The sequence below is a fragment of the Notolepis coatsorum genome (genome assembly GCF_963971535.1).
Source record: "Notolepis coatsorum genome assembly, chromosome: 13".
Classification (NCBI taxonomy): domain Eukaryota; kingdom Metazoa; phylum Chordata; class Actinopteri; order Aulopiformes; family Paralepididae; genus Notolepis; species Notolepis coatsorum.
In genome coordinates this window covers 24,597,840-24,612,464 of record NC_140177.1, presented here as the reverse complement: position 1 = coordinate 24,612,464, position 14,625 = coordinate 24,597,840, and the positions used below count along the sequence as shown (strand labels likewise).

General features: G+C 40.7%; 1 protein-coding gene across 1 annotated transcript; it reads left to right on the top strand.

Annotated features, from left to right (window-relative positions):
- Nucleotides 1-318: 318 nt before the first annotated feature.
- On the top strand, nucleotides 319-11,908 carry LOC311238734 (lipoprotein lipase). Its single transcript, XM_084326907.1, has 10 exons — nucleotides 319-543; nucleotides 1,121-1,296; nucleotides 1,427-1,606; nucleotides 2,938-3,049; nucleotides 3,217-3,450; nucleotides 5,646-5,888; nucleotides 6,001-6,121; nucleotides 6,980-7,153; nucleotides 10,107-10,214; nucleotides 10,337-11,908. The coding sequence occupies exons 1-10, from the start codon at nucleotides 423-425 to the stop codon at nucleotides 10,461-10,463; spliced, it is 1,596 nt and encodes a 531-aa protein (XP_084183033.1). The 5' UTR covers nucleotides 319-422; the 3' UTR covers nucleotides 10,464-11,908.
- Nucleotides 11,909-14,625: the final 2,717 nt, after the last annotated feature.

The following is a 14,625-nucleotide window of genomic DNA, read 5'->3' as shown; positions in this document are numbered from 1 at the left end:
GCATCAAATCATCTGAACCTGCAAATATAGCATTCTATATTTATCCTCAATACAGTAGGTGGGGGGCTTGGGGGGGGGGCTACAATAGGTTACTAGATAGCCTATAGAAGGTAAACAGGTGCGCAGGTCTATAGAGTATATGGAGCGCTGGGGAAAGAAACGCCATGTGATTTGTTGACATTGTCCCAGTTTTGGGAAGGTTGTTACCGCCCCGCTCGTACTTTTAGACCAATAGCAACAGGTTTCCAGTCGCACGCACCGTTTGCGCTTCTATAAATGCAAGACGCGACAGCGTTTTAAATTTTAGTTTACCGGCACCATCCATTAACAAAGCGCGTGGACCGTTATTTATTTATTTCGCGAACAGCACTAGTCCTCTTCACCTGGAACGTTCTCTGAATCAAGCCATCCTTATATGTACTATGCGGGGAAAGGAAGTAACGTGGTTGTTCATTATTATTGGGATTGCATTCATAAAGTCATGTGAACCTCTCTCTAACGCTACCGAAGACACTACCGAAGACACTAGCGCTGCTTCTCCAAGTAAGTTCAAGTTCAAGTTCAAGTTTCTTTTATTGCCACACGGCCAGGCCGGTGGAATTTGAGCACGGTTGCACTTATTGTTTCCAAGTCTCATCGATTCTCTGAATTTTGTCCCCACCATGTATATGTTTTTTTGTAGGGGTACAAATGTATAAAAAGCTCGTTTTCAGATGTTAAGTCTATAGTTAGCATACATACATTACTAGAATATGCAATATAATAATATAATAATATGCACACATTAGAATAGTGTTTATATATGTATACCCAGTTTAATCACATGTACTGTACAGTACATTGTATTATTACTATTGCACTTTACTTTTACATTTGCACTCTGGTTGAATGCCAATCCCCCCCCCCCCCCCCGATGTACTGTACTTGTGCTGTATAATGACAATACATTTGAATACAATATAATATACATACGATTTATAAAAAAAAAAAAATTTAAGGTTTTAAATATATACCCATCTGATAAATTATTTTAACAAAATATTGTAGTGCATCATATAGTGCTATACCGAGCATTTGCAGCACAATGCCTCATTGATGACTTCTCTCGCTATATTTATAGGCAACTCCACCGACTGGCTCTTGGACTACACTGATATTGAAACCAGGTTCTCGGTGCGCAGCGTGGAGGAGCCAGAGGAGGATCTGTGTTACCTTGTGCCTGGCCAGCAAGACACCGCCGCCCACTGTGGATTCAACACTACAGCTCAGACATTTGCAATCATCCATGGCTGGTCTGTAAGTGGACCTTGTTTATTAAGTGAGAGGTCGCCCGACCCATTTTCTGACCAAACGCACAGAAGGTGGTGCATGGAGTTCCCCGGCAGACCTCCAACTTAATCATGTCGTGTCTTGCATTCTTCTATAGGTGGCCGGGCTTTTCGAGAGCTGGATCCATAAACTTGCCTCCGCCTTGTTTGAAAGAGTGCCCGATGCAAATGTCATAGTGGTCGACTGGCTGGACCGGGCCCAGCACCACTACCCCAGCTCGGCAGAGAACACCAAGCTCGCCGGCCAGGATGTAGCGAAGTTCATCAACTGGTTAGAGGTAAGTGTCTCGTATTGTCACTATCGCAGGACCTTAGCAGCATGTCTACCATGCTTTTTGTAAACTTATACCTGTTATGTCTTATTCTTATTTTTGTATTATTGCACAAATGTCCTATTCTCATCCTATTCTTATTACTGCATTATTGCACAATCGCTGCGGGCATGACCCCCCGCATTTCACTGTATACTTGTATGCCATGACAAATAAAACTCTTGACTTGACTTGACTCTAGATGTCCCTCGTGTTAACACGCCATTTGACCAAAACTCCTTCCAATTTGCTGCCTCCCAGCCAGGGGTGTAGCTGTAGATTCTGGGCCCCATGAAAGAATGTATTTGTAGGCCCCCAGTGAATGCGAGCCCGCGCGAGAGATTTTTTTTTGTGGTCATTTATTTATTGATGAATGAATTGATAATATGGTTTTTACCTATACATTCGGATCAGCAGTTCAGCACCTGCACTGTTGGTGGGTGAGCCTAGTAAAGGATGTCGCATTGCGTTCATCTTCAATGAATGGACCAATGCAATACTCTACCAAAGCCCCCCCTCTCTCTCTATATATCTCTCTCACACACACACACACACACACACACACACACACACACACACACACACACACACACACACACACACACACACACACACACTTCAGAAACAAACATAGTATCAATGAGAGCATCAATAATACACCTGAGTGATGTCTAGTAAAAAAAAATATATATATATATATATAATTTTTTTTGGCCCCCCCCCCCCAGTGCTGGGCCCTTGGAATCATCCTAAGCTCCCCCCCCCCAGCTACGCCCCTGCTCCTAGCAATTTTGAACGACATGCAAACGTCTTTGAAAATGAACAAATTGATGCCCCCTCATTATACTTAGTTTTACGAATTCTATATTGCAGAGCTGTTTACTCACACCTGCAACTGTCACCAGCCTTTTAAACTGATATTTTAAATGTGTCTGTTCTCCCTCACGTCTTGCATGCCATGTCATTTAATTTGGTTGTTTGTTTGGTGCGTGTTTTAATTATTTATTTATGTGTTTATTTATTTTGTCCCATTTCCCCCTGTTACCCTTATTCGATATGTCCTTTTGTCCTCCCGCCAGGCCGGCCGCCATTGTAAATAATAATTAGTTCTTAATCGAACTGCCTGGTTAAATAAAGGTTAGATAAAAATACATAATTAAAAAGTGTCTAAGACAGGGATGGAGATGGAGCTACCAGAATGATTTCCCCGTTATTCAGAATCAAGACGATGTCTGCAAGAACACACAGGCACGCCACGAGGAAGTCATAATTGTGTAATGCGTTGTCGCCTGCTGCAGGTTGAGCTGAAATATGATCTGTCAAAGCTGCACTTGGTGGGCTACAGTCTCGGGGCTCACGTGGCAGGGGTCGCAGGGAACCTTACAAACCACAAAGTCAACAGGATAACAGGTGGGGACCCAGGCCAGCTCTCTTATGCAACTAAACATATGAACATACATATATAGCAAACCCCACACATGACTTTGTTATTGTACTTTTACGGTACCAGTCGTTCCCCTTCTCGTAAAACCTATTTAATCCTCTTGTTTACTTTTTTCCCCTCGTTACTTGTCCAGGTTTAGACCCTGCCGGGCCTCACTTTGAGTACGCTAACGAGCTGCGCCGTCTGTCCCCCGATGACGCCGGCTTTGTGGATGTGCTCCACACCAACGGGAAGGGAAGCCCGGACTTCAGCATTGGGATCCAGAGACCCGTGGGCCATGTGGATATCTACCCCAACGGAGGCGTCGACCAGCCGGGCTGCACTTTTCAGAACGCCTTGAGGATGATGGCTTCGTTTGGCATCAACAGTAGGTCGAATTATGTGCACAAGAACAGTACTGTCTATCTGTATGTCATGTATGTGATGTTATGATGAATTGAAAATGGGGGACCCTGATGTAAACAAGACGAAAGTCTTTCTCTGGTCTGCATCCCCTTAACAATAGTGTGTTGAGCTGTACTGTATTGTGCATTCTGCAATCTGTTAATCAAATTTTCAATCAATCAGAACAGGGATGATTTAGGATGATACATTTGTTTGGCTGATGCAAGGTTGTTATAGTGGACTAAGACTCAACGAAAAACGAGGTGTGGAAAAAACATTTTAGTTAACTAAAATGAAATAAAATAAAAATATACAAAACATTTCTTTAGTTTTAGTTTGTCAATTTGGTCAAATATGTCACCATGGCAAATCAGGAGGAGGCATTGGTGCATTATGTTCATTAAAGTGATGTGTTTGTGTTACACAATACTTATTATGAACTTCTCAAATCTTACCCCTGACAAATACCCTCCATATTATAATATAAAAAATATATACAAAATATATTCATTTATCTATATCTGTATGAATATATCTGTATATATTCCTGTTTACATACCCACTCTGCACTGTACACGCTGTATATACTATATCTATATCTATATATCCCATACCTACTCTTATTAGTTATACTACTGGCTAGTTGTGTATTTGTGGGGCGACAGTGGCTCAGGAGGTAGAGCAGTCATCTGGTAATCCAGAGGTTCCCGGTTTGATTCCCACTCCTCCCGGGCAGCGTGTCGAAGTGTCCTTGAGCAAGACACTTAACCCCTAATTGCTCCCGATTGCAGGTTGGTACCTTGCATGGTTGCCTCTGCCATCGGTGTGTGAATGTGTGAGTGAATGGGTAAAATGTGAGGAACAAATTGTAAAGCACTTTGGATAAAAGCGCTATATACATGCAAACATTTATATTTATACTTGTATCACATTTGACTAGCACATTTACAGCTTTGTTATATATATTCCATATAATTACTTAAGTTACACTGAGTGTATAGTGTTATGCACTTTACTGTTACCTTGTTAGATGCCAACTTATTTTCATTGTACTGTACTTGTGCTGTACAATGACAATACATTTGAATCTAATCTATTACTGAAACTAATAAAAACAAAACATTTCAACAAAAACTAAATTTAAACTAACTGTGGAAACGAACTGAAACTAAACTGAAAAAAGAAACTTTAAAAAAAAACTACTAAGCTATCAAAATAACCTCAGGCGTGTAGTAATAAGCCAGCACTAGAATAATTTCTACTCATGTCTTGGCACTAAAAGGATACATGAAAACACCATAGAAAACAATCACACCATGCAGTCAGATCACCTTTAGGTAAGAGAAACGGTGAATAACTGTTTACATCCATTTAATAATTAATGCAAAGATATGCATCTATAGAATCCATAGAAACATTTCATGTTGGAGCATTATGTTTGGTGAGTGCCTGCCATTTGCATGCGACCCCTCCTAAACAACTTTGAAATGGTGTTCCATCTCGGTTCATATTATAACACAATTATATATGCCATAAAACACTATACTTCCTCGAGTGCCTTTAATAGAGAGACATCACTCATTTCTGTGATTCCAACTATCATCAGAACAGCATTGCATCCTGTTGCTGTTAGCGGGATTTTACCCTGTCTCAAACCCTGCCTTCTTTTCTCAAGCCTCCAATCGCGACCTTTGCTTCCCTCAGACAAACGAGCAGCAGTCATGATTGGAGGATTGAGAAAAGCAGGACGGGGGTTTGAGACAGGGTCAAATCCTCTTCATCTCTGTACATACCTGCATATAATCCTTTTTACATATCTGTATATCTATATCTGTACATATCCCTTACCTACTCTTACTAGTTAGGCTACTGCTGGCTAGTATGACTTACTACCATAGTGTCTTTACACCTGTATCACTGTACATATTAATATTACAACTCTATACATACATATGATTAGCACTATACTCAGTAGTACTAATTTATATATTTTATACCCAGTTTAATCTCCTGTGTACATTGTATATTACTATTGCACTTTACTGTTACATTTGCACTCCGGTTGGATGCCAAACTTATTTTTGTTGTACTGTACTTGTGCTGTATAATGGCAATGAATTATAATCTAATCTTAAGAATTCAGTTCTAATGTAATAACAATTCTAATGCCCTGTTCAGATTTGGATCAGATTGTGAAGTGTGCCCACGAGCGCTCCGTGCACCTCTTCATCGACTCGCTGGTGAACAGTAGGCAGCAGAGCATGGCCTATCGCTGCAGCTCAAAGAACGCCTTCGACAAGGGCCTGTGCCTCAGCTGCCGCAAGCACCGCTGCAACAACCTGGGTTACAATGCCAACAAGGTCCGGACCACCAGGAGTGCCAAGATGTACCTCAAGACCACCGAGAAGATGCCCTTCAAAGGTCAGTCATCTGGAGCCGTTGTTGGCGGTTCAGTCTGTTCATGAGGTGGATTGAATGGAATTTTTAATGGAGGTGAGTGGAGCTTTGAGTAAGAGAATGCTTGTTTCCTCAGTCTTTCACTACCAGATCAAGGCCCATCTCTTCAGCCCGGTGAGCCTCAGTATGGATAACCAGCCCCTCCTTGTGTCCCTCTACGGAACCCACGGGGAGACGGAGAACATTCATCAAATTATGTAAGATTCTTCACTGATTCTCTATCTATAGTGTTCACAGCAACACTACGGTCACATTTTGTCTAAATTGCATTGGTGGTTCAGTGGTAGAATTCTCGATTCCCGGCCAATGCGTGCACCATTTTTACAGTCGGTAGCATAGCACAGCTGTGTAGAACATTGGCTGTTAGACAGCGCATCTGCTGTGCAGAAGAAAAGTCCCACTTAATGCTGCATTGCTCTGCATAAGCGGCCAATTTTTCTATTGGGACGACAGTGGCTCAGGGGGTAGAGCAGTCGTCTGGTAATCGGAAGTTTCTCGGTCCGATTCCAGTTCCTCCCAAGGCAGTATGTCAAAGTGTCCTTGAGCAAGACACTTACCTTGCATGGCTGCCTCCGCCATGGGTGTGTGACTATATGGGTGAATGTGAGGCATAAGTTGTGCTTTGGATAAAAGCGCTATATGAATCCAATCTATTTACCATTTATAGATGCAGTCCATATGACCAATGGGACATGAGTGTTTCATTTGTTTACGTTCCATCACGACTGAACGTGACCCTGTGTCTCGTTGTGTCTCATTCTGTGTCATTGTGTCTCCTTGTCTCTCATTCTGTCTCCTTGTCTCTCCTTCTGTCTCATTGTGTCTCCTTGTGTCTCGTTGTGTCTCCTTGCATCTCATTCTGTCTCATTGTGTATCCTTGGGTCTCATTCTGTCTCCTTGTGTCTCGTTGTATCTCCTTGTGTCTCCTTGCATCTCATTCTGTCTCCTTGGGTCTCATTCTGTCTCCTTGTATCTCATTCTGTCTCCTTGTGTCTCATTCTGTCTCATTGTGTCTCCTTGTGTCTCATTCTGTCTCCTTGTGTCTCGTCTCCCAGGCCCACCTTGACCAGCAACACCACGGTGTCCTTCCTGCTCACCACCGACGTGGACATCGGGGAGCTGCTGTCCATCACGCTGCTGTGGGAGAGTGACTCCATGTTCGCCTTCCTCAACAACAAGGAGTTCCTCATCCGCAGGCTCCGCATCAAAGCCGGCGAGACGCAAGCCAAGTGAGTCCCTGTCACCGATCCTTGATTGATTGATTGATTGAAAACTTTATTAACAGATTGCAGAATGGGTATAGTACAGTACAGCTCAATACATACAATTGTTAAGGGGATGCAGACCAGAGAAAGACTTTCGTCTTGTTTACATCAGGGTCCCCCATTTTCAATTCATCTCCCCACCGGCATTCTGCACTGATTCTGCAGGCATGCTGCTGCTTCTACTCTTAAAACTTTAGACACAGTCTATCATTCTGCTCTCAGATTCATTACTGGTGATCTGGGGTGCAGTGCTGGGCAAACGCGGTCAAACGGTGTTTGGCCTTCGTCACTGAGGCCGAAGTGCGCGCATCCTATTATTATGCAAAGTCTAGGTGATAAAATGACTCGTCGCGCCACTTATCACCTAGACTTTGCATAATAATAGGATACCGACAACCAAATACAAGCCCTGTAGGTGTGGTGGGGGGTTGCTTGATCTCCCGACTTCACTGGAAGGATGAGACAAGGTGTATCATCTGTTTTGTGCGCAACAGAGGGAACATGTATGCGCGCGCGCGCGCGCGCGGGAGCGCGCTTGCGCGGGCGTTTGGCCTTCGCCCATATTACGACTGCACCCCTGCTGGTGATACACTCACCATTGTTTTCTGTATGATAAGGTTGGTTGGCCCTCTCTTGCAGAGAGGCGTAATAAACATTGGTACTAGTTTATTTTCAATGCTCCTGTTGGTAAGCAACCCCCTTACATTACAACCATGTTGGATTGGAATTCTGGGCCCTCATTTATCAACGTTGCGTACGCACAGATATGTGCGTAACCCGTGCGTACGATCGTTTCTAAGCAAAGTGTGGGACTTATCAATTTGAACGTGTGCTTGACTTTGTGCATATATTTACGCACAGCTCCGGCCGTGCGTACCTGGCGCCCGGTGGTAGAATATGAAGACTGCAGTCTACAATGCGGAAATAAGCTTCCGTGCATTAGTTTCAACACTGGCATGTTCAACTTCTGTATGACCCGTAATTCATTATAGTTCATTGTAAAATAGCGACAGTAGTGTAATTATAACGGGCTCACACGCGAACAAGAGGTTGGCCTGCTTGTTTGGCACGGGGGGGGGCAGACGCAGAACACCCACCTCCAAACGCGATTAAATATTGTTTCAAATAAAAAGCTAATTATTTTGTGTGTCATGTTTCCAAATAAGATTGGTCACGAAATGCTTTCTACTTCAATTTGTTGGTTAGAATAGATGACCTCCGTTGAAACTTCACTGAGACTAACAGTCTATTTGTGAGCTCCTGCACAGATGTGATAATAATAATAATAATAATAATAATAATAATAATAATAATAATAATAATAATAATAATAATAATAATAATAATAATAATAATAATAATAATAATAATAATAATAATAATAGCTTCATTTTATATAGCGCCTTTCAAGAGACCCAAGGTCGCTTTACATAGATAGGGGGGAGGAATAACAAAGTAACAAACATAGTGGACAGACACAACATATAAATATGATGATGGAATTCATTCAAGTCCTCTCCACCCTCGGGTCTTTGCCACCGGCACGGTCCATCGTGATATTGGAGATGGATCGAGCAATAGACTGTTACTGTAGCTGTCAAAGCTCCATCACAAATGCAATTATGTGAATAGAAATGGATTCCACTCAGTCAATGTTGCGATGCGCATTTGCCTGATACATGTTGTTGCTGCATGCCGGGAGGAAAGGCATGCTGCATGTTTTCAATTCATTAAATAAAACGGATACTTTTTGCAAGGGTTTACTGACTGTCATACAAATAATCAACCAACTACATACTGTAACTTTTCAGTGCACGTTCTTATTTACATTGTGACAACAGCCTTGTGAGTTCCCACAGTGACCCGCACACAGACATGATGGAATTCAAGTTCAAGTTTGTATTGATCACATATAGGCAGGCTACACATGGCGTATAGGCTACATCATACATGGCAGTGAGATTCATTGTTCTTGTATATGCTCTCGTATTATTGTTTATATAGGCTACCCAATACCGACATCAAAATAGATTGCATGCCTCTACAAATCATATGCAGGTAGAAAATTGACGGAAAATCCGTCGCGATTTGGAATAAAATTGAGGAGAACTTTAATCCCTGGGTATTAATCGAACGAAACGGAAAAAGGCAGTCATATTCCAGCACAGTCTTTATTAGTTAATATGGTCTTTAAGTTAATAGATATCATATCCGACATCACCGTACGTGTACACTGTACACGTCTCTGTCAGCCTGTCACGTATTTCTCCCATAACACGCTTCGCTCTGCTTTTTTCCACATTTCATGGGGGTGTTCCATTACCGTATATGGTTAATTAAGGGCGGTGCTATATGCAAATACTTAAAGTTGTGCACGAGCGTGGAGCGTAGAACTTAATGGTATTTATCAACACGGAGTGTGCGTACGACCCGTGTACGCACGTGTGATAAATCCAGATTTTTCTGTGCGTACACACATTCTAAATTCTGTGCTTAAGAACGGAAATAGAACACTTTCTAAGAATTGTTGATTGTTTATCTTTGTGTTATTCTATCTATTTTAGTTCTACTATATACTCGACGTCACTGTAAATGAGGGAAACCTCAGGGTCCCTCAAGTTTAAATAAAGGTTGAATTAATCTACGGACACTTTCTAAAGTGCTTTATAGTACCACAAGTGCATCCATTCTCAGTATGGTCAGGCCCCAGTGGGAACTTCTGATCTTGGGACACTCGACGCCTTTTTCGTCACCAGGATGTGGGAGGAGTCTCTTCCGTCAGCGTGACGTGAACCCCCAGGATGTGGGAGGAGTCTTTTCCGTCAGTGTGACGTGAACCCCCAGGATATGGGAGGAGTCTCTGGGAAGTGCGTCTCGGTCAGTGAGTTAATTCATGATTTATCTATTTTTATTGTAGGCTTATCTACAGACCCAAAGACTCAGAAACGGCCCATCTGGGTCAAGGAGGAGAGCCTGTGGTCTTCATGAAGTCCAAGGAGGATCAGAACAGCAGGCGGTCTGAGAGGTGAGAGAGAGAGAGAGAGACAGGGTCTGGACATCAGTCAGTGCTGGAACAGAGCGGGGGAAATGATGTATAGAGGAGAAATACTTTGTTTACTAATCATTCGTTTGCGTATCATCTCACAGGCTGCACAGACTGAAGACCCACGGGAGCTTCTTCAAAGGCCCGGGCGAAGATGCCGTAGATGGCTCAACATCGCCACCATCATCATTATCGTCACCACCATCAACACCATCATCACCATCATCCTAAACCTTTGAGTTTGATAGTTTAATGTGTGTGAATGTGATAGTCCAAATGTGTTTGATAGTTGATAGTCCAAATGTGTTTGATAGTTGATAGTCCAAATGTGTTTGATAGTTGATAGTCCAAATGTGTTTGATAGTTGATAGTCCAAATGTGTTTCATAGTTGATAGTCCAAATGTGTTTGATAGTTCAAATGTGTTTGATAGTTGATAGTCCAAATGTGTTTGATAGTTGATAGTCCAAATGTGCTTTATAGTTGATAGTCCAAATGTGTTTCATAGTAGTCGATAGTTCAAATGTGTTTGATAGTCGATAGTCCAATGTGGTTCATAGTCTGTAGTCCAATTGTGTTTGATAGTTGATAGTCAAAATGTGTTTGATAGTAGTCGATAGTCCAAATGTGTTTAATAGTTCATAGTCCACTTGTGGGAGGCATGGCCTAACAGCGTTCGAGACAGGGGAGGGTAGAATTGGACGATATGAAATTGGGATGGGAGAAAAATAGAAAATGGGAGAAAAAGTAGATAAAAAAAAATAGTTCATAGTCCAAATGTGTTTGATAGTCGATAGTCCAAATATGTTTGATAGTTGATAGTCCAAATGTGCTTTATAGTTGATAGTCCAAATGTGTTTCATAGTAGTCGATAGTTTAAATGTGTTTGATAGTCGATAGTCCAAATGTGTTTCATAGTCTGTAGTCCAATTGTGTTTGATAGTTGATAGTCAAAATATGTTTGATAGTAGTCGATAGTCCAAATGTGTTTGATAGTCCAAATGTGTTTGATAGTTCATAGTCCAAATGTGTTTTGTTTTTTTTGGTCCAGTTAGTTGTTAGTTGACTTTTATTCTCTTCATATCAACACCACCTGCGACCCTGCATGTTGTCTAAGTCCTGTGGTGTCTACAGTATGCACCTCGCTGCTTTAAGGCTTGAGTTGCATTTGTCAGGTTCTCAGCCAATCTAAAGTTGTGCAGAACAAAGACTAGGCATGCTTTGGGTCACCATGAATTAGAAATACAACATTCCCTCCAAGAAAGTCATATTCGTTAGTACGATACATCGTTGTTTTTTTTTTTTTTACTATCTCAGGCATCTCATGGATATTGATTATCTTGAATTATTAGCAGATTTTTAGTGTACATTTTTGGATTTATGTTGATGGTTAGTCTCAGATCAATAAAAGTTCATATTGTTCCTTGAACTGAACCTTACTTGTATGGATAGCTTTGAAGAGAATGATGTACCTTATGTTGTATTTATTCATAACTTATTTAACATTATATTATATATATATATTCCTCTACAATGCATGACTAAATAAACATGGTTCACCTGTAATTATATTGACTGTAAGACTACTCACTGTATAGTGTTTGGATTCAAGTGGTGCTCGGCTTTTATATATGTCTATGGTTTGCTCCAAATAAATAAATATAACTTTTATTTTAAGGCAGTTTTTTCTCTGTCTTAGTAACATTTTATTATTGACCGAAATTATGTACTATTTGTCTAAAGCTCCTAGTAGATTAGATTAGAATAGATTAAAATGTATTGTCATTATACAGCACAAGTAGAGTACAATGAAAATGAAGTTTGACATCCAACCAGAGTGCAAATGTAACCGTAAAGTGCAATAGTAATATACAAGGTACAGGTGATTAAACTGAGTATAATATATATAAATGAGTACTACTGAGTAATAGTGCTAATCAGATGTATGTACAGAGTTGTAGTATAAATATGTACAGTGATACAGGTATAAAGACACTGGTAGTAAGTCATACAAAAGTATAATATATATATATATTATTTTGCATTAGACTAAGAGGTTGGCAGTCGACTACGGCTCCTTTCGATCGATTATACTTCACTGTATGCTTGTATGCCGTGACAAATGAAACTCTTGACTTGACTTGACTTGACTTGAGAGAGTGAACAGTTTCAAGTACCTCAGAGTCCACATATCCGAGGACTTGACATGGACCACACACATACAGTGTGGTGAAGAATGCACAGCAGCGCCTCTACTTCCATAGACGCCTAAGGAAGTTCAAAGTGAGTCAGAAGATCCATAAGAACTTCTACTCATGCACAATAGAGAGCATCTTGACAGGTAACATCACCTCCTGGTTTGGGAATAGCAGACTACAGAGAGTGGCCTGATCAGCTAAACGCACAATTGGAGTTGGGCTTCCCACTCTCCAGGACATTTACGCCAGGCGTTGCAGGGCCAAAGCTAAGAGAATAGTCAAAGACTCTAGTCACTCAAACAACTGCCTCTTTGCACTGCTGCGGGCAAGCGCTACCGGAGTCTCATGGCCAGTACAGAAAGACTCAGAACGAGCTTCTATCCGGCGGCCATCAGGATGCTCAATGACTCTATGTAACATCAACTCATCCATCCACACTCTTTGCACACACATCCACATGCACACACAGTCACTATTAAACAAACACTCACCTTAACACAAATTTGAGACACTTTAAACACTTTAACACTACACCATATTTTATCTATTTATTAAAGAGATTTGCACTACATCCATACCTAATCTTTTGCATTTTTTAAATTGAATTTTGTACCTCATTGCCTGCATTTTTACTTCATTGTACTTAGGTTGATCTTTAGTTGTATTTTGTATATTGTATATTTTTATAGTGTTGACTTTATTCCTCTTTTACTTACTTTTTATTTGACTGTATGATTTGACACATTCTCAGGGGCTCATACAGAACCAAGCATTTCACTGTAATGTACATGTGCTTTAAACGTGACAAATAAAAGCACACTTGAAACTTGAACTTGAATCATACAGAGTTATATCGGTTATGTGCAGGTGTATAAGTAAGTATATAGAGGGATTATATGCAGGTATATTGAGACAGATATAAATGTATACACTATATGCAGCACTATTGTACGTGCTCATACAGAGTTATATGGGTAGACTATAGTATAGTGTACTTTAGGACTAGTTTGAATACAATTGTCAGTCACTCCAGCAATTTGAGATATATCAAAAACAAATAACACAGAAGTTGAATCATTCATGGTTTATTTATCTTTTTTTTTGTATTTTATTTTTTTATTCTTTTTTAAACAAACATATAAACAAACATGACAACACACGATAAGATATACAAGCATTAATTGTCAGGGCACATCCAATGTGATCACCTTTTGGTTAGTTGTTTTATATAAGATATACCCATAATACCTGTTATCTAAAAAAAAAACCTACATACATATGCTCAGCTCGAACCCCCCCCTCCCGGACCCCACCTTGAGAAGTACCTCCACTATCCCTCGCACCTAACCAGACACTACCATTATAAGCTAGCTTTTATTCTCTCCACCACTTCTAACCACATTGACATTTTGGATTCATTGAGACCCAGAATTCTTGCTGTAGATATTTCATGGTAAATTACATCGAGATATGTAAGAAACCAAACTTTACAGCAAATTTTTTCCGGTTGAAACCAGCGTGATGCGATCAGCTTTTTGGCTACTGTGATACCCGATAAAACCAATCTCTTTAGCTGTGGATTCACTGCAAACTCAAAAACATCATTCAACAGCAATACCGAGGGGTGTACAGGTATATTCCAAGATACGAGTTTTGATATTTGTTGGGTCACATCTTTCCAGAATGCCTTAACTGGTGAGCAGTCCCAATACATGTGCATAAATGTCCCTTCGTCCCCATTTGTACATTGGGTGCATTTGGAATCTTGTTTGAGCCCCATTCGGCACAGTCTTATAGGAGTCAAGTATGAGGTTACTATATGGTTTATTTATCTTGAATGAGAATATAGAAGTCAAACATTTAGACCTATTTTCTGCAACACATGACTTGACAAAGCCTGTTTATGCAACATGGATAATCACGAGGACCCTGATCTGCAAAAGACATAATATTTACACTCTTTTCAACACTCATAATATTTACAATTACATGTCTGGTGTCGTCTATATAGGTCATTTTCCATCACATCATTAGCCTACTTGTATTTATAAGAGCAAATATCAGCCCACACAGAGTGGGGCGGGGCTAGGGGGTGGCTACTTGAAGCTAATTTCCATCTGTAGTCTATCCAGCTGCTAACTTTATTTGAGTGAGTTAAGTCTTGGTGTTATGGTAGACTCAGACCTAAGCTTTAAA